General features: G+C 43.8%; 1 protein-coding gene across 4 annotated transcripts in view; it reads left to right on the top strand.

Moving 5' to 3' along the window:
* Nucleotides 1-27,463, top strand: part of CTBP1 (C-terminal binding protein 1) — a 536,806-nt gene that overhangs the window by 377,356 nt on the left and 131,987 nt on the right. Inside the window, exon 1 of one of the 4 annotated variants that reach the window (XM_075856761.1) lies at nucleotides 9,970-10,051. The exons of the other annotated variants lie outside the window; for them this stretch is intronic. Within the exon in view, the coding sequence (XP_075712876.1) occupies nucleotides 10,045-10,051 (7 nt within the window). The 5' untranslated portion in view covers nucleotides 9,970-10,044. Of the gene's footprint in view, nucleotides 1-9,969; nucleotides 10,052-27,463 lie in introns of those variants that run through there. 4 annotated transcript variants of the gene reach the window in all.

Here is a 27,463-nt window from a genome sequence, read left to right as displayed (position 1 = left end):
GTTACTGAATAAACCCACCCCCATCATGACCACATACTACCACCACATAGTGACCGAAAAATACCACCATACTGTTACTGAATAAAACACACTATTAAAAGACCAATATTATCACCACATAGTGACTGAATAAAACCACCATACAGTTACTGAATTATACCGCCACACCATAACCACATAGCGACTGAATAATACCCCCATACTGTTACTGAATAATAGCACCACACCATAACCACATAGTGACTGAATAATACCCCCATACTGTAACTGAATAATACCGCCACACCATAACCACATAGTAACTGAATAATACCCCTATACTGTTACTGAAGAATATCACCACACATTGACCACATATTACCACCACTTAGTGACTGATTAATACCGCCATACTGTTACTGAATAATACCCCACACCATGACCCCATATTACCACCATGCTGTTACTGAATAAAAACCCCACATCATGACCACAGACTACCGCTACATAGTGACTAAATAATACCACAATGCTGTTACTGAATAATACTGCCACACCAAAACCACATAGTGACTGAATAATACCCCTATATGCCACAAGATAACCACATAGTGACTGAATAATACCCCCATACTGTTACTGAATAAAAACCACTATACAAAGACCAATATTACCACCATATAGTGACCATATAGTGGTAGATGCCAGTTATACACAGGAGCTCTGAAGACCTTATAAGTGATTACAGCACATTTATATCCAGTATCTCACAGGTGATGTCTTCTTTGATTAGAGTCGTTCACATCCCCTTTTTATCTTCATTCACTGTCCCAAACTATTTCGATGCTTTATTCCAGCCACAACTCCTCTCTGCAGAATTTGACACACAGACATGTTGGTTTCTTGCTTTTCCAGCATCCTCCCCACCTATACCCCATCCTCTAAACAAACTCGTAATCTACAGTGCCCCATATGGTAATAATGATCCCTCAGTGCTTGACATAATAAAAGTGCTGCCTCAGTACCCATGCCCCCTTTGTGCCTCCACAGTAATAATGCCCCCTTTGTGCCCCTGTATATAGCGCCACAGCGTCCCCTGTAGATAGCGGCACACACACAACCCCCTGTAGATAGTGCTACACACAACACATACCCTTGTAGATTGTGCCACTCACAGCCCCCTTGTAGATTGCGCCACTCACAGCACCCTTGATGATTGCGCCACACACAGCCCCCTTGTAGATTGCGCGATACACAGCCCCCTTGTAGATTGCGCCACACACAGCCCCCTTGTAGATTGCACCACACACAGCCCCCTTGTAGATTGCGCGATACACAGCCCCCTTGCAGATTGTGCCATACACAGCCGCCTTGTAGATTAGCGCCTCACACAGCCCCCATTGTAGATAGCGCCACACACAACCCCCCTTGTAGCTATATATATGTGTGTGTATTTATATATATATATATATATATATATATATATACAGCGCACAAGAAAATGGTGACAGCACACTGCGAACACTGTCACCTAAGCCACTAAATATAAATAAATATGCATTACTGCTAAATCTACTTACAATAGGAAGGTTCTTAGCAGCTATATATATATATATATATATATATATATATATATATATATATTTCATATTTATATAGAATAGTGCTTGACTCCTTGTTCTTCTTTTGTATATAAATGATGTTGTGGAGTTTCTATTTGATACTACCTAACATTTTCGGAGGTGTGGTACCGTGTGTGGAATCACATAGCCAATATTTCATTTGTCCTGTGAGATTTATGTTTATGGTGATTTTATTTCCGCAGCATGTCAATTATTGCGGCGGAAAGTGGACTGATTTCCTGCGTTTTTCTGATGTACTCTGTAATTTGCTGAGTAAACTCTTACAGGGGGTGGAAATTACATCACAGGAAAAATAAATGTCACCATCACAGTCCTTGAAAAAAAATAAAAAAATTAATATGAACAAAAAAACACATGAAATAGTGCAGATTTTCCGCAGCGGACTGTCTGCTAGTTGATGCGTAAATGCTGTGCAAACGTTCTGCAGCAAATCTGTGACGTGTGGACAAGTGTGTGGGATTCATGGCAAAATCATAAAGTAATCATAAAGTATGGGATCGGTGTGTCTTGCTGCAATTTTCGGACTGGGGTTCCTTGGGCCCACCAGAGGAGATAGTTTTGAGGGCCACCTCCCATCTATACAATGTGATTAATTTGTGATGGATACATGTTCTGTAATCTTTGTTGTCATCATTGCACATACAGGACATATTAATAAGATAATGGGTTATTGTGAATCATCAGAGAAGAAATAGACTTTAGTGACAAGTGATTGGTCCTCAAAGTTTGCTCCACATGGGGTTGTCTTCTGCTGGACCTTATGTCCACAGGTAGTGTAAACACTGTGAATTTTCTGCAATGAAAATCCGCAGCTTCATATAGTAGCAGCAGAGTGTATAAGATTTGAACAAATCTCATCCGATCTCGTAAAAAATCAGCCAAAAAACAATTCAGAAATTGACCTGTGGTGCATTTTTCTTAATCCGCTGCATGTCAATCATACCTCCCAACCATCCCGGATTCAGCGGGACAGTCCCGGATTTCGGGCGGTGTCCCGCTGTCCCAGGTGGCCGGTGGTATGTCCCATACTCCCGGTGTTAACTGTATGTGCATCCTCAGGACGCAGATACAGTTGAACCCATTCCTGAAGCAGTGTACCATTAGAGGACTCTCCAGGCACAGCGCTACTTTAAGTGCTGAGCCTGGGGAAGCCCTTGAAGTCACTGTCCATATATGGACAGTGACATTAGTGGCTCTTCCTGTAGCGGAATCTCCAGCCAGAGCGGGGGTCGGGGATTCCACTCCTAGAGGGAATCCCTGACGTTACTGTCCATATATGGGCAGTGATGTTAGTGGCTCCTCCTGGAGCGGAATCCCCGGCCATGGTGTTGTTGACGCTTTGGCTGGGGATTCCGCCCCTAGAGGGAGTCCCAATAGCTATAGGGGGTATTACTATCTACAGGGGGTGGCACTAGATTTAAGGGCGTGTGGCACTATCTACAGGGGACACTGTGGTGCTATCTACATGGGCACTGTGTGTGGCACTATCTCTCTGGCACTATGTTGTTATTTGGCTCATCTGCGCATGCGCTAGCGACTCTCTTGTAGAGTCGCGATCCGAGCCAGGATGAGTGCACTAAGTTCTCTTTTTACTTCCATACGCATGCGCCGCTTCCTGTCTGTGATTGGACTATCGTACTCTGCTGTTCATACGTCGGCTAAATACAGCTGAGAGGCCGCTATGTCTCTGCCGTCGACCGGACCTACTGTTGTTTACTGGTTACTTTACAATTCTAACTGGATAGGGAAAACACTGATACTCCTATGCCTAAAACTATATGTGTCTGTTGAGTCAGATAACACATATGTGTGCCCGGTTCTCGGCTGCTGACAATTTAAATTTATTCATGTGGTCTGTCTAAGCTATACGTAGCTGAATAAAAGTTATTTATTTTACCTATATTGTGGTGGCTGGGAAATTGGGCTTGGCTGTTGCAGACAGCCTTTTTCTGTGTAAATGTATATTGTGCCCGCCAGCCACTAAGGGTCACACTCTTTTTTGTTGCACTATCTACATGGGCACTGTATATAGTGCCACAGTGTCTATGTGTCCGTTAACCCCTTGAATGCCGCGATCAAAGCTGATAGTGGCATTCAAAGCAATAGTGAAAAGGGGGTTTCCCCTTTGATCGCGTCACAGGAAATTCCTGTGACGCGATCAATGGCTATACCTGGTATGGGCAGACAAATGGGCTGTCTGACCATATTTCCTGTTGACAGGGCATATAGTTATATGCCAGTACATTAAAGTTCAAAAATAGAAATCAAAATGAAAAATCCCTCCATGGGATTAAAAAAAAAAAGTTAAGTTAATAAAATAAAAAAGTATTGTTAAATTAAAAAAATTGTCAAAAAAACACAGAAATACACATTTTTACAAAAAATAGACTTTTCAAAATAGAAGACCCAAAACATGAAATAATACATGCATAATTGTCATTGCCACGTCCGTAACAACCTGTTCAATAAATGTATAATGTTATTTATGATGATCGGTGTATGGTGTAAAAAAAAAAGTGCTTTTTTTTTACATTTTTGCCCAAATAAAAATTTCTATCAATTAAACGATAATGTAAATGTACCAAAAAATGGTACCTACATAAAGTACAACTCGTCACGCAAAAAACAAGTCTCATACAGCTATGTCGGACAAAAAATGAAAAAGTTATGAGCGCCGGGATGCAAAGAGGGAAATGTAAAAAAATTGTTCGGACCTCAAGGCCAAATTTGGCTGTGTCCTTAAGAGGATTTAAGTCCATTATTGTGTCCTCCTGGTACATTCAATCCAACCCTGTTTGTTGGGACAATGTGAGGCACTCCCACTGATTTACAAAGACATGGAGGGAACGTGTAAAATAAATATATGAATAAACAGACAATGACGGATCTGAAACAGCAAAATCATAGCAAAAAAGTTTGGGTTTTACACAAAATTTGTCAATTTTATTTTTCCCGGTTTTGAATTTAGCACCAAATGCTCTAAAGATTATCCTATTTTTTTTTTTTCCTTCTACACCCTAGACAGAAAGACTTTGTAAATGCCAGACAGCGGCAGCACAGCAGACAATAGGTCATTGTGAAGTTTTCACTAGTTGTACTGCTGACTTAAGAACTTAAAAACTGCATCCAGCCACTGCGGGGAGAGAACATTTTCGATTTTTCTTGCTCCTTTACTGCTGAGAATATAAAGATAAAATCTCAGAAAATATAAAATGACTATAAACTACTTTACTGCACTGTGGTCGGGGTGCGCTGCGTGCTGGATCATATCCTTTATTGCTTTATTTCTGTCCGTGAATTACTGCGCAAAAGTAAATAGAAATATATGTATGAATATAGGCACCGATATCTGGCAAATGCCTGGCTGTAAAACTATAAGTGGGATCATCGTAACCTCTTAAAGAGAGATGATCATTATCGGGAAGGTATATAAAATTATTTTAGTAGCTGATGGTTTGTAAATGAAGAAGCAGTAAGGGTATGTTCACACACACTAATTACGGACGTAATTCGGGCGTTTTTGCCCCGAATTACATCCGAAAAAAGCGCCTCGATAGCGCTGACTAACATCTGCCCATTGAAAGCAATGGGCTGACGTTTGTCTGTTCACACGAGGCGTATATATTTACGCGCCGCTGTCAAATGACGGCGCGTAAATAGACGCCCGCGTCAAAGAAGTGACCTGTCACTTCTTTGGGCGTAATTGGAGCCGTTATTCATTGACTCCAATGAAAAGCAGCGCCAATTACGTCCGTAATGGACGCGGCGTTCAAGCGCCTGCACATGCCGTTACGGCTGAAATTACGGGGATGTTTCCTCCTGAAAACATCCCCGTAATTTCAGCCGTTACGGACGCTGTCGTGTGAACATACCCTAAGGGTATGTCCACACGAAGCAAAATACATCGGAAATTACGGAGCTGTTTTCGCCTGAAAACCGCTCCTGATTTTCAGACGTTTTTGTAACTACTTGCGTTTTTTGCTGCGTTTTTTACGGACGTTATTGGAGATGTTTTTCAATAGAGTCAATTAAAAACGGCTCCAAAAACGTCCCAAGAAGTGACATGCACTTCTTTGACGCGGGCGTCTTTTTATGCGCCGTCTTTTGACAGCGACGCATAAAAATACACCTCGTGGGAACAGAACATTGTAAAACCCATTGAAAGCAATGGGCAGATGTTTGTAGGCGTAATGGAGCCGTTTTTTCAGGCGTAATTCGAGGCGTAAAACGCCCGAATTACGTCTGAAAATAAGCCGTGTGAACATACCCTAACAGAGTCAGAATTAATCCATATGCTCAATAATCATCTAATTTCAAAAGAACTCCCGGAATTATTTTAGAAATTATTCGATAATCTGTTCACTCCTTCCTCCGGTGATTTAAAGGGATAATCTGGTGTATTTAAAGGGGAAATCCATTTCCAGAAAAGAAAGGTGATTTATTTGTGAATTTTTTTTTATATAGAATTTTCCAATAAATGTATCAATTCCTTATGGTTTTTAAGATCTCTGCTTGCTGCCATTCAATAGGAAAATCTATCCTGGTCATGTGACATAGCGCTGACAACTGTACTGCTTTTGAGAACCCATATACAAGTACCCTAAAGGACACTTTAGATAGCTATCTCCCGATCCCTCAATCGTCTGACACCGATTCCTCCAGACTCCCCCATACACATGCTCCCGCAGACTCCTCTGGCAGTGGCTTATCCCCTGCAAGAACAAAGGATCGGGAATGTTGAAATCTAACATGCCCGTCGGGGAGAGTCGGCAGGTGCAGCCAACTGTCATCTATTGTGCATGGGCACCTTAATGGAATGAGTTATCACGATAACCCCTGTTAGATTGAAGCTGACTCAGCGATCAGCTGATTGCCATGGATCTGGCTTCAGAAACCCCCAACGATAATAGCTGCATGGGAAATATAGTATTTCAGGTTGATCATTCAAAGAAGTGGGAGTCTTATGCATGGACTGGGTCTGCCAGAGCAAGGGCTGTTCTTTTTTTAGCGTCTCTCTGCTCTGGCTTCGAGACGGGGGTGCCGAGTGGAGATAGGGAATATGTAAACGTGTTGTGTTCAAGAGAGAACCCCTTTAATAGAGATGAAGAGTCTCATTAATTAGCCAGAAAAGGTGGTGACCATAAAAAGCATCTCTCAATCTGGAGGACTTGGCACAACCTTCTGTTAGATGGACAGTCCATCGGTCTATGACCCAGTGATGTTACTGTGGGCAAGATATCTTAACCCATCTTCTGCCTGAGCTTGAGGTGTCTTGACTAGAGAGGACACACCATTCCCTTCTGTGGTTTCTGATCCAATGGTCCAGTCTTGTAGTTCTGGTTGTCCCTTAGGAACATCTGCCCTCTGGATCCGGCTTCTTCTAACTACATTGCTGGGTATGTCTCAGCTCTTCTGTACTTGGTAATGACCCCACCTACGTACCTTGACTAAGTATCTGTTGTCTACAAGTCACTTTTAGCCTGGTTCCCTTATCTCCTCCAAACTTTAGGGACTGTGATCGCCAAAGAATTGGGTCTAGTGATACTTCTTGCTGATTTAGGTTTCTTCACAGGGACTTGTCCATATAGGTGACATCCATTTGTGTATTGACTTATACACCATATTATCATTAAATGGGTTGTCCACTTAGGAAAATCCCTTTTTGTATTGAAGGTCCCCACAATATCTGCTGGCCAAACCGGCAGCAATGTTTAATTCTCCTGCAGCGCCACCACAGGTAATATGAAGCATTGCACAGTGTCAATTAAAATAAGGGCTGTGCCATGAAATGCACGGACATGCTGAGTCCTCCAGAGTGTGAGGCCCTCTTTGTAGTCGCTCTCTTTTCTGGCTGATAGATGAGGATCCTGAACGGTGTTCCCCCTTCTATTAATTCTGATGACTCATTTCTCATGGTGTCCACTTATAACTTTTTTAGACCGACTTTACTGATGCTTCAGAGTTTTCCAGCTGTGATATAGTCTCATATTTACTTGGTAGCCTCACTATGATTTTCCTCCTTTATGATTTTAAGGCTGGGTTCACACTGTACGTTTTTGTTTTATTTTTAACATGCGTTTTTTGGTAGATAAACTGCCGTGTCTCTCAGAGTTCATCAACCAAAACAATCAATTCATGTTAAAAACATAACAAAAATGTCCAGTGTGAACCCCGCCTGATTGTGAGCCCAGATATGATGTTAACACTGGCTTAGATGAGAATAGAATATGCACTTTATAGAAAATATTTTAGTCACCATATAGTCGTATTTTGGGCTCATAATTGGCTAAATGATTTTTAGTCAATGACCTTGTATATATGTTTATGGTACAGCTCGGAAAAACCAATATGGCCGCCATTACTGGTCTGACAAGGGTTGTAATCCAGCTTTCCTACACAATGTTTTCATCATACAGGCTTTCCAAGTGAGGGGATGTATAACTCAGGTCCTCACTCATCTTTTCCCAGGACTAGATATAGCTGAGGTATCTATTATGATGTTCTGCAGCAGCTGAGGTGTGTAGTATATTTGTCCTGCGGCAGCTGAGGTCTCTATTAGGATGTTCTGCAGCAGCTGAGGTGTTTTATTATAATGATCTGTGTCATCTGAGGTGTGTATTATATTGTCCTGCGGCAGCTGAGGTCTCTATTATGATGTTCTGCAGCAGCTGAGGTCTCTATTATGAGGTTCTGCAGCATCTGAGTTTTTTATTATATTGTCCTGCGGCAGCTGAGGTCTCTATTATGAGGTTCTGCAGCATCTGAGTTTTTTATTATATTGCCCTGCGGCAGCTGAGGTCTCTATTATGATGTTCTGCAGCAGCTGAGGTGTGTATTGCAGCAGCTTGGAGAAAGAACTGTATATTAAATACTGCAGCTGATGAAGAACCTCTTAAAGAAAGAGTGGCACATGTCAGTGAATGGTTGACACAGAAGAAGAAACTTTCTACACCAGTGACCTATGTCAAACTGCTTCTGCAGGGAGAGATAAGTGGAGCCGATGTAGTGCCGCTTATCTCTGTATAATTGTCAGATTCGGAGATGAGATTGTAATGTTTATACAAACATTATTTGCTGACATGTCAATTGAATAGTATCATTGACGTGTGTTATAGCGAGATATTACACCCCATGCTGTTAATTATAAGCAGTTGTATGGCCATATGACAGTACTGCTGGTCACAAGACACCGAGATGACTTCTAATATCATAAATTGTCATTAGTATACATTCTTCCTTATACTTAGCTGCTGCAGAACATTTTAGGAAGGGACATTTCACACCAATCAATGTAGTTTATAAAGTTTATTTTTAAAGATGTTCAGCAGCAGCTGTGAAATAATGAATACCTAATAATGCACAGGGTATGTGCCGCAGAACCTCTGAAGAGGAGGCAGGGAGAGTATCTATAAACTGCCACAAATTTACCCCTAGGGGGAGGCATTTCCTAGGCTGGGGAGGAGGAGCGGGCACTGTCGGTGTAAAATTGTCAGGAAATATAATATGTACAGTAAAATTCCAATAATCCGGCATCAATGGGACCTTAAAGTGCTTGATTAAGGTGCATTCAAATATATTGCCTATGATGTATGCGTGTTCATATTGGTGCGCCAGACTACCAGGTAACTTGCTGCTAATCCGGCATGGGATTAGATAAAAGCGGGATTTCTAGACCAGCACGTGCCGGAGTAGGCTGAAATCACACATGCAGTTTTCATGGCAGTTTTTAATGCAGTTTTTTGTGTGTGTCTAAAAAGAATAACTGATACTTTTGCACTTTCTCAAAAAACTGCATCAAAACGGCATGTGTGATTCTAGCCTTAAAGGTATTTTCCTGTATATGTCATTTCTTATTGCAGTATTCAGTCTGTGTAGAATTTGGACGCTCGTCCCTACCCCTCCCATGGAACAATGACCTGCTTTACGCAACAATCTGTTGCCCTGCGGACCTGTCCTTGCCAGTTTTCCTCTCATCTATCTTCCAAAATCCCCATGACACCCTCTCCGATGAATTCTTGGTAACCGGTGGGATGAGATTATGCGACTATAACTGATTTGTGTAGAAGTTTTGCTGTTTTTCTCCTCCCTCCCCCTCCCCTCTCCCCTGCAACCACTCCTCCCTCCCCCTCCCCTCCCCTGCAGCCACTCCTCCAGTTTACTTTCCCCTTTCAGCCATGTCTCTGGGAGGAGGAGGGGGGGTACAATGTATTTATTTCCCTGTATCTCCTCCTCTGTACACTCCAGCCCTGTCATCTTGTGTGGCTGAAGGGACGGCCCGCGGTCATTGGCTGTTGTCTTGCCTTGCTGCTGTCTGATTGGCTGCCCTGGAATGCTTGTATGAGCTGATTGGTGGGCTGTTACCTTGTTTCATATTTTCACAAGCCATAGCATAAACAGCTTGGATTATATCCTCCAGGTGGAGATGCAAGGTTTGTTACATTTTGTTACATTTCTTTGTATCCGTGTTGGTGGGGAGTGACAGGCTGAGAGTAGGGATGGCTCTATGGGGCCGGCTGAGCTGGGAAGGCTTTTTGGGAGGGGTGGCTTTGATCCCATGCTGTGTGTTTCCTATAATAGGATCAGAAGGGGTGGGGGGTTGTGTTCTGGGGGCTTCGCACGTTATGTCATAAGCATGTTCAGGGCAGATGATCATGACGTGTGGACTATAGTTGGACTGCGTGCATGGATCTATGTTTGCCCGGTGACTATATATAGGGTATTGTAGGACAGAAGTTACTCCAAAAAGCCAAAGGGGTGGCAGAACATGCTTGGTGTGCAGCCCCATCATCATTTATTACTACCCCCATCATCCCTGCTATTATAGGATGAGATATTTTGAGAACCTGCCGTTGACGTAATGGGGTCATTTTTCCTGATATAAATTTCCACGCAAGGTCGTGGATGATAGAAGAATTGGTGGGTAGGATAAACTTAGTGACTGCTGGAACCAGTTATCATCCATTGCAATTGGTTGATTTATTGATTATTGTTATGAGCGGTCATGATCTGTCGTGTTATGCTATTTGCCAAGGGAAGATGGGCACCACTGCCAACTAATGGTTATGTAATGGATCAATATCCCGCTGGCTGGACTGTCACAGACATATGTCATTGTGCTGTATTGCTGCTAGACTGTATAGGGTGTAATGTTGGACTGCGCTGCTTTATGGTCATGATGTTTAACCCATTGCAACCTGAATGCTGAGCCTGGTGATGTTAAGAAAGGGGGGAAAAGGAGTCAACCCCCCCAGCATTAACACTCACATGTAAAGGTAGTGGTTTGGAAAACCATGTCGGCGTTTTTTAATATTGCGTTTTATACATTGAAGTCAATAGAGAAGGCTGCGCCAAAACCAATCTGGAATGCTGCGGTTTTAAAATATCACAAAGAAAACCACTGGGCTACGAGACACACTGTTTGAATTAAGCCTAATAAAATCCCATTAGATAAAAGTGAAACATCTGGACACAGTGGCCGATCAATGAAGTGGGTTTTACTGCAGCCCCATGTAAAACCATGGATAACCGATTATGATATCACATTGTTATGACAAGTGACAAACTCAGCTCTACTGCATCTGCACGGTTCCTATCTGCTCCGGAAACACACACGTCCGCTGGTGTGGAGCTTTGTGCAGTGTGATGGGATTTGGAGTCTTCTGGCAGCCAGTTAGTTAATCTCTTAGGCTTTTCAGTATGTTGGAAGTTGAGCGGCAGCTATTAATGAGCGGGGGATATCGTAATCAATTTTTTCCCATTTCTTCTGCATCTCTTTCGAGGCACCGACAAGTCATTCCCCTCTGGTACTGGAGAGAAATCAATGAGACTTCGGATAAATTGTACTCTACCACAGCCATTCTTATGATTACGGATTATGTGGGTTTTCAGGGTTTTTTTGGGGGGTTTTTTTTTGTCCTTTTTGCTAAAAAAAAAAAAAAATTCCTTTAATCCAGAACCAACAAGACCTGGCAGTGCCGGATTAGAAAACAGTAGTTAAAAAACAACAACCCTGTAATCCGCTGACAGCAATTTTCATAGGTTCGTGGTAAAACTATGTACAGTACATTGTCATTCGTCGTTTGGTAACTTCAAAGGAATATATTTATTATAGACTCCACCCCGATCCATTCCTTTTAGAATACATAATTTAGCAGCTTTCTCATTGGCTGGCCTGTGATGTAACCATACATCCACAGCTGGGCAACAGTGAATATGATTGGTGACTGCCTTCACTGATCAAATCTTCATGCTCCACCCCTTAGACTCATTCAGAGATAGGACATCCCATTAGACTCATTGACTCCTAATTGAAATTAAAAAAATGGCTAAATGGGACAGCCTTATTATATTACACCTGAGAGAATGTAGGATAATTCTGAATGTAATTAAGTATAACACCTCCTACTCATGATTGTATTATGATTCTGTGTTGTTCGGATATGTAAAACGGCGCCCATAAAATATATTGTATCTAGGATTTCGTACAGTGGCACACTTAGAAAATGATAACTTTTAATTATACAAAAAATAACATTATTTTTTAAAATCAGTCAACCCCTTTAACCCTACTAAAAATGTAAGTATGAGGGTATGTTCACACGGCCTATTTACGGACATAATTCGGGCGTTTTTGCCCCGAATTACGTCCGAAAATAGCGCCTCAATAGCGCTGACAAACATCTGCCCATTGAAAGCAATGGGCAGACGTTTGTCTGTTCACACGAGGCGTAATTTACGCGCCGCTGTCAAATGACGGCGCGTAAATAGACGCCCGCGTCAAAGAAGTGACCTGTCACTTCTTTGGGCGTAATTGGAGCCGTTACTCATTGACTTCAATGAATAGCAGCGCCAATTACGTCCATAATGGACGCGGCGTTCAAGCGCCTGCACATGCCGTTACGGCTGAAATTACGGGGATGTTTTCAGGCTGAAACATCCCCGTAATTTCAGCCGTAACGGACGCCCTCGTGTGAACATACCCTGACAGTTAAAGGGGTAAAACATTGACGACCTATCTTAGTCCCTGCCAATCCTCAGAGTGAACTGAGTTGCAGTCCCAGGTAAAGCCACCCATAGGGACAAGATGCTGTGTCTGTGAAAACAATGAATGGACCTCGGCACTCGCTGGAACTCATGGTTACTTATTCCTGGTGGTCGAAACCCCACCAATCAAACCTTGATGGCCTATCCTAAGGATCCTAAAAGTGTGTGTTTGGCTTCGCTTGGAGCTTAAGTAGAGCTGCCAACTACCAATTACTACCCAAAAATACAGAATGAAGAAAGAGTGTATGATTTTGGGGGCAAAGCTTCACACGAATATCTTTTATTATCTATTATCCCTGGTAGTTTAGTGGGCAAGGAAGAAGGGATGCATTAAAACAGCATTATTCACATGACAGATCTCCCAGCGCTCCAGCTCCGCTGCTCCGGTCCTCTCCGCTGCTGTTTATGGCTGCAGTGATGATGTGCTGGTGTACACACGTGGTCGCTGCAGCCAGTCACTGGTTTCTGTGGGTGTATGGCACAGGACTGCTGAGGCTAGTAATTGGCTGCAGTGTGGGCACGTCATTGCTGCCGCCATGTCACTAAACAGCGACGGGGAGGACCGGAGATGCGGCGCTGGAACGCAGGGGATTCTGTGAGGTGAGCAATACTTCCTTTTTTTTTTTTTTCAACGCATCCCTTCTTCCATGGCCACTTTTTTTAATAAGTCGGAAAACTCCTTTAAGTGGCTAATGCCAGCTTCCCTGGTGGTCTAGGTACAGAACGGTCAATGTCAACATCTTAGTGGTCTAGTGTGTTGAAGTTAAAAGAGGTGTATTATGGTAAATGCCAAAATCCGTAGTGGTCAAGGGCAGTAAAGGGGTTGTTGTAAGATCCCTTGGTTTTAACATCCCAGTTGGTTTAGTGTGGTGTTGTGTCCGCAACCCTTCTGATCTAGGGTTCTCTGCATTTAAGGCAAAGCAAAGCACTGTACCCGATCACTGTCCGGGGAGCACTCCTTGAGCCGGCACAGACACATTTTCACTGGCAATGATTGCCGGTGAAAATTAAATACCAGCATGACGACCTCCGAGCAGGCCAGTCAGTTGGCAACCCTACGCTTCGGGAATGCCATGGCCCATATTCACAGGGCACTGAACCTGATACACGAAAGCGTCCAGGACAAGGTGAAACTTACCCTCTATATTACAATCCAAATGGGGGGAAAAAAAAAATACTTGTATGTGTCCTAGGCATGGCTGGTCTTTGTCTTTCGTCCTGAATGACGAGACAGGCTTGATGACATCATTCAGGTCGTAAGACAAGAGGAGACACCGCGCAGACTATCTTCCTATACGTTTCCTGGACTGGTGGTGACACAGAGGACACATTTTTCTCTACGGTGGCTCCAGCATCAACGGTGGGCAGTGTTTGTGAGAAGCCCAGCAGGTCAGTCACTGACTGTGGGCTTTGGTTGAGTGGGGGCACTGATGGGGGTTTCTAAAAGCACAATAATGGCAAATGGGCACAGGATTCAGTGCTACCATGGAGCCCATTTGCCACTTATTGCCCCTTCAGTGTCCTTCTTTTCAGTCCCCCTTTGATGCCTATTTGCCATTTATTGCCCCTTTATTGTTCTTCTGTGACAAAGGGTGCTAAAGGGGTAGTAAATTGCAAATGGGCATCAAGAGGACACCAAACAGAAGGGCACTAAAGGGGCAAAAAGTGGCAAATGGGCACCATGGTGGCACTAAGCGACACTAAAGTGTTAATAAATGGCAACTGGGGAGGAGAATTCAGTACCTCCAAAATGCACATTTACTATTTGTTGCCTTTTTAAACTTTTAAAAAAAATGTTGTTGAAGCAGCAGGAGGAGGAGTTAAAATAAAAAAAAGAACTTATACTTACCTCTCACATCCCAGATGTTCCTGCGCTGGGGGGCTCCCGTCACCTCTATTCTCTGTTTGTATACAGTGGTAACATCACGTCAACAGTACATCATGGTGCAGCTTATTAACCGCCTCAGCGGTGTTCAGCTGAGGCCAGTAATAGGCTGCAGCGGCGATGTATTATAGACGTGATGTCACCGCTGCAGCCGCTCTGTATACAAACCGAGAACGGAGGTGGCGGGAGCCCCCAGCGCAGGAACATCTGGGAGGTGAGAGGTAAGTATGGGCTGCTTTTTTATTTGAAGCCCTCCTCTCCTGCTGCCACATAAACAGCCACCCCTTTCACCTCTTAACACCTTCCGTGTACGACGGATGTGCATTCCAACAATATGGCGCGTGCTCTGTGGTTTTACATAGGACTGCAGATAACATCTACAATATTATCTGTACTCTAAGGCCTCATGCACACGAACGTGCTTTTGCGGCCACAATTCCCCCGAAAATACACAGGAGAATTGCGGCCCCATTCATTCCTATGGGGCCATGCACACGACCGTGGTTTTCACGGTCCATGCATGGCCCAGGAGCCTGCACCACAGAAAGAACGGGCATGTCTTATTACGCCCGTGTTCTGCGGTCCGGGCACATTGAAAATAATGGCCGTGGCTATGTGCACGGCCCGTGATTTGCTGGCGGCTCGCAGCTATCACTCTGTGGCCGGCCGACCCGGAAATCACGGCCGTGCACATGGCTATGGTCATGTGCATGAGACCTTAGATTTATCACTGTGTGTTATCTGTGGTGTTACATAGGACTGCAGGTAACATCTACTACATTATCTGTACTCAGAGTTATCACTGTTATCTGTGGTGTTACATAGGACTGCAGGTAACATCTACTACATTATCTGTACTGAGTATATATGTGCCAGTGTGGGTATATATTTGCCTGTATGTATTTGTACATGTTCCACTATGTGTGTGTATAATTGCCTCGTGTGTGTGTGCGTGTGTGTGTGATGTGTGTGTGTGTGTGTGTGTGTGTGTGTGTGTGATGTGTGTGTGTGTGTGTATACATATATATACATATAAATATTTATTTGCTGTATGTCTAAATATGTCTTTATGTACGTACAGTATTTATGTTCCAGTATGTGTGTTACTATATATGTGGATAATTTTTGGTTTGTGGAGGGCAGCAACAGGGAGTCCCGCACAGGGCGCCATCCAATCTAAGGCCGGCGCTGGTCCTAGGAAGCATTCATTTTATCCCCCCCTTCCTTATAGACCATTCTCTAGTTGGGAGGCAGCTTGTTGCTACAGAAACCCTCCACCCCGTTGTCTGTCTCTGCCTCCCTAGCTGTTGCAGATGGAGGACGCCAGGATCTAGACGTCTGCAGGACTCTTTGGCATTTTCTATTTTGCTTTTGTTCATTCATTTGTATGTTTTAGTGTCCCTTTAATGGAGCGTGGGGGGCTTTAACATTGCATAATCTACACCTACTCAAGGAAGCTCTTTATCCCCATACAACTCCTGACAGCAGACACTATTTTCATTAACATCACCAATAAATAAAGTTGGGGTTAGTGTCCTATTAAACATACATATGCACGTACACACACAACAGTTTGGATCTGGCATATTAGAAATGACAGATTTGACAAACACAAGCTGCTTGACCATGTGGACTTGAAGAAAAATGTAAGCTGTAGATGACTGATTTATTGTCTCGATTTGGAAAATTTTAAACAAGTTGACCTTGAGACTTTCGACATTAGGAAGCCTTCAATATCCAGCTGGATTATTCAGACACTAATATTTTCCCTCTTTATTTATTTATTTTTATTACTTTTTGTTACATTTTTTTTTTTAAAAAAAAAAAAGAACCCTGCCCTTAGCTTAAATTCCTATGGTTTTCTTTATACTGCTCCTATGCAGAGCTGTACATTTCCATGGCAACAGACAACAAACAAAGATTGTGTAGTCTGGCCCTGCTGTTATATGCTCTTCCATCTGTACCCTATTTCTTGCTAATCTACATTTCATTGGTTAGCCAAAAGTAGGCTACAGATGGAACAGAGTATGATTGCAGGATCTGACTACAGGGTTTATTTGTTGTCTGTTACCATGGAGACATATACATCTGCATAGGAGCTGTAGAAACCAAACGATAGCCTAGATTACAAATTTCCTATATGCAAAGTGGCTTCTCTTAGAAGAATTGGTCTGCCTTTTTTTTTATGTAAAAAAAAAAGAGCTCCGCTCTTGTTTGCAGGCCATGGGTGGTATTGCATTCATATGAATGGAACTAAGCTGCATTACGAGACCCAGCCTATGGCCAAGAATGGCGCTGTTGCGGAAAAAAAAGGCACTTTTTTTTTCTAATCCTAGAGAAATCTTTTAACAATCCCCTATGGTCTAATAAGTTTGGAAATTAACACCTTCAATTCCTGGCTCTATTTTCCCAGGTGAAGATTGCCTATCTTTATAGTATTTTCCTACGCACAATTTCTTTTACGTATATGAATACCATATATAAGTCAGTATGACCCTATATCTGCATAAACATCAATTTTGTAATATAATTTCCTGATATACAGTATATATTTTATATATATTAATATCATATAGAATAATTTGCCCCCTGTCAGCAGATGTTCTCGTTCTGCTGCTCCATAGGTGGACAAGAGGCGGCCGTACACTGCACTCACATGGGCAGATTGTACAATAAAATTCCATTCATCCGTCAAAAATAAGTTTGGACACTTGCCGGATTATCGGACATTACTAGAAACGTATATAAAACTCATGTAAGGGTACAGAACCTTCAGGAAGACCGGACAAAGTAAAATGTTGATACAAGATCTACTATAAGTTTGTTTCCTAATTGAATATCTTTATGGCCCCATGCACACCACCGTAGATTTCGTCCGTAATTACAGATCGTCCGCCATAGAAATGAATGGGTCCATAACTACGGACACTTTCCCATATATTTACGGGAATGTGTCCGGGCCTTAGAAACCTTCCGGAAAAAAATAGGACATGTCCTGTTTTTTTATTTTACAAACCGTGCTCCCATACGTTATAATGGGAGCACGGCCCGCAAATGCGGATGACTGTCCGCGGCCGCCTGTGCCCGTAATCACGGACCGTGATTACGGACACGGTTGTGTGCATGGAGCCTATCTTAGTCTTCTGCCTCAGGTCTTGAGAGATTGCGCATTATAATACAGGCTGGAAAACCAGTGCCGGATTATCAGACTTTCTAGATGATTGAATGCCGCATTAAAGACGACGGACACCTTCGGGGCCATGTTTTATGTTTTTGCATTGGTGTATTATGTGCTTAAAAAAGATTTTAAAATTGGTTGTTATTAAAAATTGCGCCAGTAAGAGAAGGGGCACTGTAATGTGTTAAAGGCGCAGTGTTCTATATTTTAAGCATACTTGCAAACTCTACTGGAATGTCTGGGAGACTTCTGAAAGAAAGGGAGACCTCTCGGAAGAGAAGGCAAAATCCCCAGGTGCTGCATCCTCTAAAAATAAATTCACCCCTACTCGTTCCTACAGTCCTGTCTTCTCCAGGGCACTGCCACAGACAACGTCCTGATCAGGGGCGTAACTAGGAAAGACTGGACCCCATAGCAAACTTTTGACTGGGGCCCCCCCTCCCCCGGGTGTCACACAACCCCCCCCCCCTTGTAGATAGAGCCTTTTTTACAAACCCCCCCTTTTGATAACGCCATACAGCCCCCCCAGTAGATAACGCCATACAGCCCCCTTTGTAGATATCTACAGAGGGGGCTGTATGACGCTATCTACAGAGGGGGCTGTATGGCGTTATCTACAAGGGGGACTGTATGGCGTTCCCTACAGGGGGGACCGTATGGCGTTCCCTACAGAGGGGGACTGTATGGCGTTCCCTACAGGGGGGACTGTATGGCGTTATCTACAGGGGGACTGTATGGCACTATCTACAGGGGGACTGTATGGCGCTATCTACAGGGGGGCTGTATGGCGTGATCTAAAGGGGACTGTATGGCGCTATCTACAGGGGGACTGTATGGCGTTATCTACAGGGGGGCTGTATGGCGTTATCTACAGGGGGACTGTATGGCGCTATCTACAGAGGGGGCTGTATGGCGTTATCTAGAGGGGGGACTTTATGGCGTTCCCTACAGGGGGGGGCTGTATGACGTTCCCTACAGGGGGGGGCTGTATGACGTTCCCTACAGGGGGGGGCTGTATGACGTTCCCTACAGGGGGGGCTGTATGGCGTTACCTACAGGGAGTCTGTATGGCGTTCCCTACAGGGGGGGTCTAGGGAACACCATACAGCCCCCCCTGTAGGGAACGCCATACAGCCCCCCCCCCTGTAGGGAACGCCATACAGCCCCCCCTGTAGGGAACATCATACAGCCCCCCCCCTGTAGGGAACGTCATACAGCCCCCCCCCTGTAGGGAACGCCATACAGCGTCGTCGTCCCCCTGTAGGGAACGCCATACAGCGTCCGTCCCCCCTGTAGGGAACGCCATACAGCGTCCCCCCCCCTGTAGGGAACGTCATACAGCGTCCCCCCCCTGTAGGGAACGCCATACAGCCCCCCCTGTAGGGAACGCCATACAGCCCCCCCCCTGTAGGGAATGCCATACAGCGTCCCCCCTCCCAAAAAAATGCGACCTACAGTGTGATAAAGACTTTACAGACCTAATAAAAGACATGTATCCCCTAGCCACAGGACAGGGGATACATGTGCGATCGCTGGCATTGATAGGGAGAACGGGGGACTGAAAGTCCCCTGAAGTTCTCCATCACAAACCTCTGACTTCCGGCGTCTGTGTCGGCAGCTCACTAAAAATAAAAGGAGCGCTGGTCACGCATGCGCACAAGCGTGACCGGCGCTCCATTCATTTCTACGGAGCTGCCGACACAGACCCCGGAAGTCCGAGGTTTGTGATGGAGAACTTCAGGGGACTTTCAGTCCCCCGTTCTCCCTATCAATGCCAGCGATCACACATGTATCCCCTATCCTGTTTATATCCTGTGGAGAGGGGATACATGTCTTTTGTTTAATGGCAGAGCAGGGAGATACCTCCCTGCTCTGCCGTAGTGTTCAGTGGCGTCCCGCTATAGCAGCCATAGCGGCTGCTAGCGGAGCCTGCAGCCATGGTGGGTGCCCGTGCCGGCGGGCGACACGGGCCTCCTCATGCCGCGGGCCCCGTAGCAGCCGCTACTGCTGCTACGGCGGTAGTTACGCCACTGGTCGTGATGCCACCGCCAGCGCCATGGCGTTGTCTGTAGCTGCACTTATGAGTAAAGAGGACTGCAGGAAAGAGGAGAGGTCTTGTCTGTGGTCTGTATTATTTTAGTGGGTCTAAGGGTCAGTATTTTCTTAGGGGGTCTGTATTTATTAAGGATATTTGTCAATAGGGGGTCAGGTCTGGGGTCTGTATTACTTTAGAATATCAGGTCTGGGGGTCAGTATTTAGGGAAACTGGTCTGGGGTCTGTATTATTTTAGTGGGTCTGGGGGTCAGTATTTTCTTAGGGGGTCTGGTCTGGGGTCTGTATTTATTAAGGACATTTGTCAATAGGGGGTCAGGTCTGGGGTCTGTATTGTTTTAGAATATCTGGTCTGGGGGTCAGTATTTAGGGGATCTGGTCTGGGGTCTGTATTATTTTAGGGAGTCTGGGGGTCTGTATTACTTTGGGGTCTCTGGTCTGGGTTCAGTATTTATTTAAGAGGTTCTGTCCTTAGGGGGTTTGGTCTGATGCCTGTATTACTTCAGGGTGTTCGGTCTGGGGGTCAGTATTTATTTAGGGGTTGTGTCTTTAGGGGGTCTGGGGTCTGTATTACTTTAGGGGTTTTGGTTTTAGGTCAGTATTTCTCTAGAGGGTCTGTCTTTAGGGAGTCAGGTCTAGTGTCTGTATTACTTTAGGGTGTCTGGTCAGGGGTCTGTATTTATTTAGGTGGTCTGTCCTTAGGGGGTCTTATCTAGGGTCTCTATTTGTTTCGATTTTCTTGAGGGGATCTGTTAGTTTAGGGGGTCTGTATTCATTTTGGGTTGGAATTCAGGAATCATATACACTATTTGTGATTCAAATGCCGTAGGTTTGGGGCATGTCCTATATAAATGGGCGGGGCATACAATTAAACATTTCACACGCTGCATACGTTTTTTTCTTCAGAATCTTCCTAATGTCCCTTCTCAAAAGTTACGGCACATTTACCTGAAGTAATTTTTCAAAAGTAGCCTCTGACTTTCAACCATTTTTTAGTCAAACTAGCGTTTTTTGCGGCATTTTTTTATGGTCGTTTTTGGAGCTGTTTTTCTATTGAGACAATGAAAACGTCTCCAAAACGGCTCAAGAAGTGACATGCACTTCTTTTTACAAAGCTTTTTTTACGTGGCCGTTTTTAAAAACGGCCGCGTAAAAAACGCCGGGAACGGAACGCCGTTTTTCCCATTGAAATCAATGGGCAGATGTTTGGAGGCGTTCAGTCCCCGCATTTTTAGCCATTTTTCGTGGCATTTACGGCCCAAAAAACAGCTGAAAATAGGTTGTGTGAACATACCCTTACAGTTACCCTCATTTAATTACCAGGCGTAGGAATTGTAGATATGACAGAGCGTATTCCTGCGGCTGGAAATCTACATTATAGACTGTGTATCCGCCTGCCGGCTCTGGGAGAGAGGCTTAACCTTTGGAAATGTGCAGCTTTATAATGTGCTATCCTCCTTCCTCAGAGCTGTTTTTAGTGACTTTACAGCTCCCAGACAGATGGTGATATTTGGTTTCCTGACAGTTTTAATGAATTTTGATAGAGACGATAAGAACATTTGCTTCACTTAGTAAACTTCCTCTCCTGGCTCATAATTAATGGAAAACTCTGTGAAGTTTACCTCATAGGTGCGAGGACGTGGAGGAAGGGGAGGGGGTATGGGAGATAGTCGGCTGTGAGTCATGACAAAAAAATCATTACCGTCTTTCTTCCAACAAAACACAGCCAGCGAGTGATGTCAAAAAGTGGTCTCTCCACGGTCACTATTTTTTTTAAAGAGTTCTACCATGTAGGCAGATGTTATTTTGATAATTAAAGGGGACCTGACGGCAGACCCCCCCCCCCTCCCCTACACACAATTTATTTCCTTACGAAACTCCAAATCTCCCAGGAGAGAGCAATTACATCCTCAGTATTTTATGGGCAGGCAATTGCTTCCCCTGCAGAAACAAGCAGTGGTGCCTTGGATTGACCATAACCAATAGGCACTCAACCAGGGGCAGGAATTCCTGTTTTTTTGTTAAATGCCCAATAGTGATACTGAATACCAGGCAGCTGCCTCCTTGTACGTACTTGGGTTAGGGCAATGTACTCAAGATATATTGTGGGTTCTCCAGAACTTTTTTTTTTTTATCTGGATGCTACCATATTGTTGGCAGCCACGTGTATTTATAATGGTCAGGGGTGTAGCTATAAGGGGGGCCGAAGTTACACACCCTACACCACTCGACATAAGCGTTTGCACAGCAGCTCAGCCTGTCCATTTGACTGTCCAACCACAACCGTATATACAGCACTATGTCTGGATAAACAATGAAGTGGAAGGAGTACTCCAGAGAGCCCCGGCCCCTTATTCTTCTGGTAGGTGGAAAACCCGGGGAATCGAACCTCCACCATTATACACCATTTAGCTATAACTTTAAAACCACCTGCCTAATATTTTAGAGGTCCCCTTCGTGTTGTCAAAACCGCTCTGACCTGTCGAAGCCTGGACTCCACAAGATCTCTGGGGGTTCCTGTGGTATCTGTTACCAAGATGTTAGCAGCGGATCCTTTAAAGTCCTATAAGTTGTGAGGTGGGGTCTCCATGGATCAGACTTGTTTTTCCACCAGATCCCACAGATGCTCAATCGGATTAAGATCTGGGGAATTTGGAGGCCAATTCAACACTTTGATCTCTTTGTCATGTTCCTCAAACCATTCCTGAACAATATTTGCAGAGTGGCATGGACATTATCCTGCTGAAAGAGGGCACTGCCATTAGGTAATACTGCTGCCATGAATGGGTGTATTTCTATGAAGTAATATTTAGGTAGGTGATACGTGTCAAAGTGACATCCACATGAGTGCCAGAACCCAAGGTTTCCCCAGCAGAACATTGCCCAGAACATCACGCTGCCTCCGCCGGCTTGTCTTCTACCCATAGTGCATCCTGATGCCATCTCTTCCCCAGGTAAGTGATGCACATGCACCCGGCCATCCACGTAATGTAAAAAAAATGTCATTCACCAGACCAGGCCACCTACTTCCATTACTCCATGGTCCAGTTTTGATGTTCATGTGCCCATTGTAGGCACTTTTGGTAGTGGATAGGGGTCAGCATGGGCACTCTGACTGGTCTGCGGCTGTGCTGCTCCACACACAGCAAACTGCGATACTCTACGTGTTCTGATATCTTTCTATTATAGCCAGCAGTAACTTTTTGAGCAATTTGCGCTCCAGTAGCTCTTCTGTGGGATCCGACCAGACGGACTAGCCTTTGCTTCCCAAGTACATCAATGAGCCCTGGTCGCGGATTACCATATCACAGCTTTTTTTGGATGTGGGCTTTCCTATTCGAGAAGAGCTTCCCACTTTAGCCCATCTGTGACAAGTGTTCCCCATTGGGTTAATGTGCATAAGAGAGAGTTAAATTGACGTTCTATGTGTTGTTGTTTTTTGTTCCTCACCCCTTTCCTTAACCCAGTTGGTTCCCGTCTGTGTGAAAAGAACTAGTAAAGCCCAGGCAAAGCAGTAAAGGACTGATCTAAAGACTCTTCGACCTTTTTGCCTTTTTCTTTTGGAGACCTGATGGCACCAAAATACACATAGTAGATAAATATATTGTAAAAAATAGAAACAAAAAGTTGTAAGCATCAGGTTGCTGCTATCATTTTCTTATATACCTTCACTATATTAGTACTGTGTTGGGTATATTCCTGAGCAATGGGCACAGGTAGCTTTCATAATGTGCTCATTTTTACATACATTGTCATGGTAGATGTTGATCTATATGTTGGGTATGAATAGTTTTATAGCCCAAATATATTCCTGCCCATTGATCCATTTTTACTTTTAGTTACAGTTTAGGATTTATTTTCCTCTGAAGATAACCAAGTACAATGCTGGACGTTATCGCTCAGGGCAGGCTTTAATAGTATTTCATTATTGAAGTCCTTGTGTAGGTTTCAGATAACAAATGACCGTAATTGTCACCGTCAGCACTTTTTAATGCCACAGCAGCAGTGTGAAGACTTGAAATAATATAGACTGACATTATCAGGATCTCCGACTTTCATGAGGAAGAGAATGAGATAATTTACTGCTTTCAACCATTTATCATTGGGTCCCATCTGCTTGGGGATACGAGGTTTCCAGTTAAATGAGGAGTTGCACACTTGCAGCCGGTTCAAACAAATGCCGACTAATAAATGACATTAATGACATTTGGATGGGCAGCAAAAATATCCATATTTAGCATGTTGGGTGAATATTTTTGGTATCCGATATTTTGCAGTATATGGGTCCCACCGTTTCTGCAATGATTATTCATTAGGGAGTATGAATACATAAAATGAGAAAGGTTCATGCACATGAACGTGGTATTAGTCCATAATACGGTGCCCATAATGTACGTGTATGTGCCCTGAAATTACACAGGGGCACATATAAATATATAGTTGTTTTTTTTACCTATGCTGCCACATTGAGCCTCGTAGGATTATGGAGATATTCTCCCCAAGAAGCAATGCTAATAGTTCTGTATCATGCCGTGATTCATACAGATTCAGACCTCCGTATGCCTTCATATGAAAACTGGGAACGTAGGGCCCCATAGAAGTCTACGGGTGCAGTGGCATGAAGCTGTAACACCCTGTGTGCATGAAGCCTTAACCGGACTAGTATAAGGTTTATAATTTTTTGGGCTGCATTGGAGGTAATGAAGTAGTAACCGGCTATGTTCACATCTGCAACTTACCTTTCCATTTTTCAAGGTTTTCGGCACTTTTGACAGCGAGAATAGTGCAGAATGCAAAACCTTGACGGAACCTATAATAAGTCACTAGTTGATATCGGGCGCCATTTGGACTCGTCATACGACGGATCCGGCACAGTGCCATGGATTCCATTATAAACAGAAGCCACGACACAGATGTGGAGAGTTTAAATATTAGTTTTTCCCCTTCATTTGTGTCAAAAAAGCCTAATAAATCCAATCTGACTCTATTGTTCCATAATTAAACATGACGTATAAAGATGTCCCGTCCCTGCATTTATATATTTGGTATAATTTTTCTTGAAGGAACCGAGGATAATCAGCTAGATTGGAGAAGTCACACTACGATTATGAGCTCTCTTGTCACTAAATGGCCTCTTCATCTATTTTCTAAAATCCTGTTGTGTGTATGTCATAAGTAGCTGGCCCGTGAAGGTCAAGCAGTATTGCGATTCCGTCAATGCTCTTTTAAGACTCGCCATGCTCCCTCCAGAGGACCGGAGCAATTCTACATCTGTTCCAAATTGCGGACATTTTTTTGTTGGCAGATGCTCTTTTTAAGATGCCTTCTGCTTGAGCGGTTGGCAAATGAGTTCTGACATTGTAGCAAGAAGGAAAATCTGTCTGTAGATCGGAGAGTCGTCATTTACGTTCTGCGGTCGCACCTGATGAGCGCGGCTTGTCTCTTGTGACCGTTGTTTAGAAGCACATACTGTATTGTAAGAGATACAACGTCTGTTCTGATGTTCACTGATGTTTGGGTGTGATCATGCACAGACAATATAATGTATGAAGGTGCCCACTGGCTTCAGAGGATCACTGTACTAGGTGATGTACGCCTGAGAACTGGGAAAAACAAAACTTCGGAGTGCTTAGAAAAATTAAGTACTCATGTCATTTTTGCCATTCTTTCACTTTTTGGTTTTTTACTCAAAAATTGTAACAGAAAAGGCCATATTTACCCTACGGCACCTGTGGGTAGAGAATGACTTGAGGCTTCTGTTTCCCAATGCGAAATCTTCAACAGGTCCCCCCACCTACCATGAGCCCATGTGTCATTTATAATACTGGTGTCTTATGTGGCGGAGGGGACTTTGGGCCCCTCAGATACCAAGGCCCAGGTGCAACTGCTTAGTCAGCAGCCCCTTTAGATACGCCCCCTGTGTGGACAAGTGCCTAGGATGGCAGAATTTGGGGGCGGCACATTGATAAATCCGTTTTTAGTTTTTCTTTTATAATTTTTGAATTGATCTCGCCGGACAATTGCTTACAGATTTGGTTGCAGCTAAAGGTAGGCAGGGGAAGGACTAGGCAGTCAGTCCTAATTATAACATATACTTCGTCAGTGAGCAATGGATCTCGCCAAGGCAGGGGAACCCATTCTGATTCTGCTCTACTCCCTCATATACTCCTGAAGATGGAAGTGGTAAGCCATTTTTATTTTGTGGTGGGGGTTATAATAGATAATGGAGCTGGAACCACCACTTGGAACGTGGACAGTGGTGGTTCCACCTCCATGGTGAAGATTGAGCAATATTAATGAGCGATTTTGGGTAGAATAGTACATTGAGTGAATTTTCACTCTTGAATCTGTAAGGGTAGTCAGCAGTGACCAGTGAAGTATACAAAAGTCATCTGGAGATACCTTAGGGTCTTAATCCTTTTCTCCATCTTAGACGATGCATGTAAAGTCCAAATGTGCTTTACTGTGTTGTCCCTTGAGGCCTTGTCTATTGAATTTGTGAATTTTCACTCTTGAATCTGTAAGGGTGGCAGGCAGGGTTTTCCCCCTTCATTTGTGTCAAAAAAGCCTAATAAATCCAATCTGACTCTATTGTTCCATAATTAAACATATATGGACATTGAAGTTAGGGACTTCTCCTGGAGCGGTCCCCTACAGGAAGGTAGGGGGGTGCCATCTATGGGGGGTGGCTATGTACAAGGGTGCTGTGTAGCACTACCAACAAGGGGGCTGTGTGGCATTACCTACAGGGGGGCTGTGGCAGTATCTACAGGCATTATCTACAGAGGGCTGTGTGTGCCATTATCTACAGAGGGCAGGGTGTCACAGAAAATTTAAAAATTAAATTCATCAATTTTTAAAACAAACAGGGAAAAAAACTGATGCAAAAACGGGTTAAAATCTGTCGTTAAAAACGGAAACATGGCCCGGAACGGAAACAAAACGGATGCAAAACGGCCAAGAAAAACTGACCAAAACGGCCGTATTTATCGGCCGACACTCGGACCCTGTCGTGTGAATACAGCCTTACATAGGACTGCAGGTAACATCTACTACATTTTACCTTTACTCTGGGTGAATAATCTATTATGCAGAAAACGCTTCTGCATTTTTCTTAGGTTTCAAATTTTGGTAATTTAGGTTTTAAAATACACTTATATTTTTTTATAATATTTTTTACAAATACTTCTCATCATTCCTTTTGTTAGCAAACCCGTGTAGCAGGTTTTCTATACTAGTCATAATATACTGGCTACCATGTCCAGGTTGTTCATCTACTATTAGACTGTGAGAACCTCAACATGAGTAGAGTAAGATCTTGGTTTCATGGCTTTGTATATTTTTGTTAGGTACATTGATTATATATCACGATGTGAGTAAAAAACAACTAGCCACGTCCTTGAGCTAAACCACCTTCAACGTTTGGCCTCTCACTCCTTTTTCGACCTTCTTGACATCTTAGTTTTCACCAATGCACCTTTGAGTGTTACGCTCCATATAGTTTACAAAGTGCCTCTGAGTAGTCTTCTGTACCCCTGGAGCTTGGCATTGGAATCAGTAGTGTACATAAAAGAGTGTGCCCCATAGCAAAGATTAAAATGGTGCCCAGTTTTGCCAACCCTCAACACCCCACTCTTTCCATTACTCGAGCCAACACCCCATCCCCCTTTTGACAACTATGC

This window comes from Rhinoderma darwinii, chromosome 1, assembly GCF_050947455.1.
Source record: "Rhinoderma darwinii isolate aRhiDar2 chromosome 1, aRhiDar2.hap1, whole genome shotgun sequence".
Taxonomy (NCBI): domain Eukaryota; kingdom Metazoa; phylum Chordata; class Amphibia; order Anura; family Rhinodermatidae; genus Rhinoderma; species Rhinoderma darwinii.
Note: the sequence above shows the minus strand (reverse complement) of the source record. Positions and strands in the feature narration are given on the sequence as shown.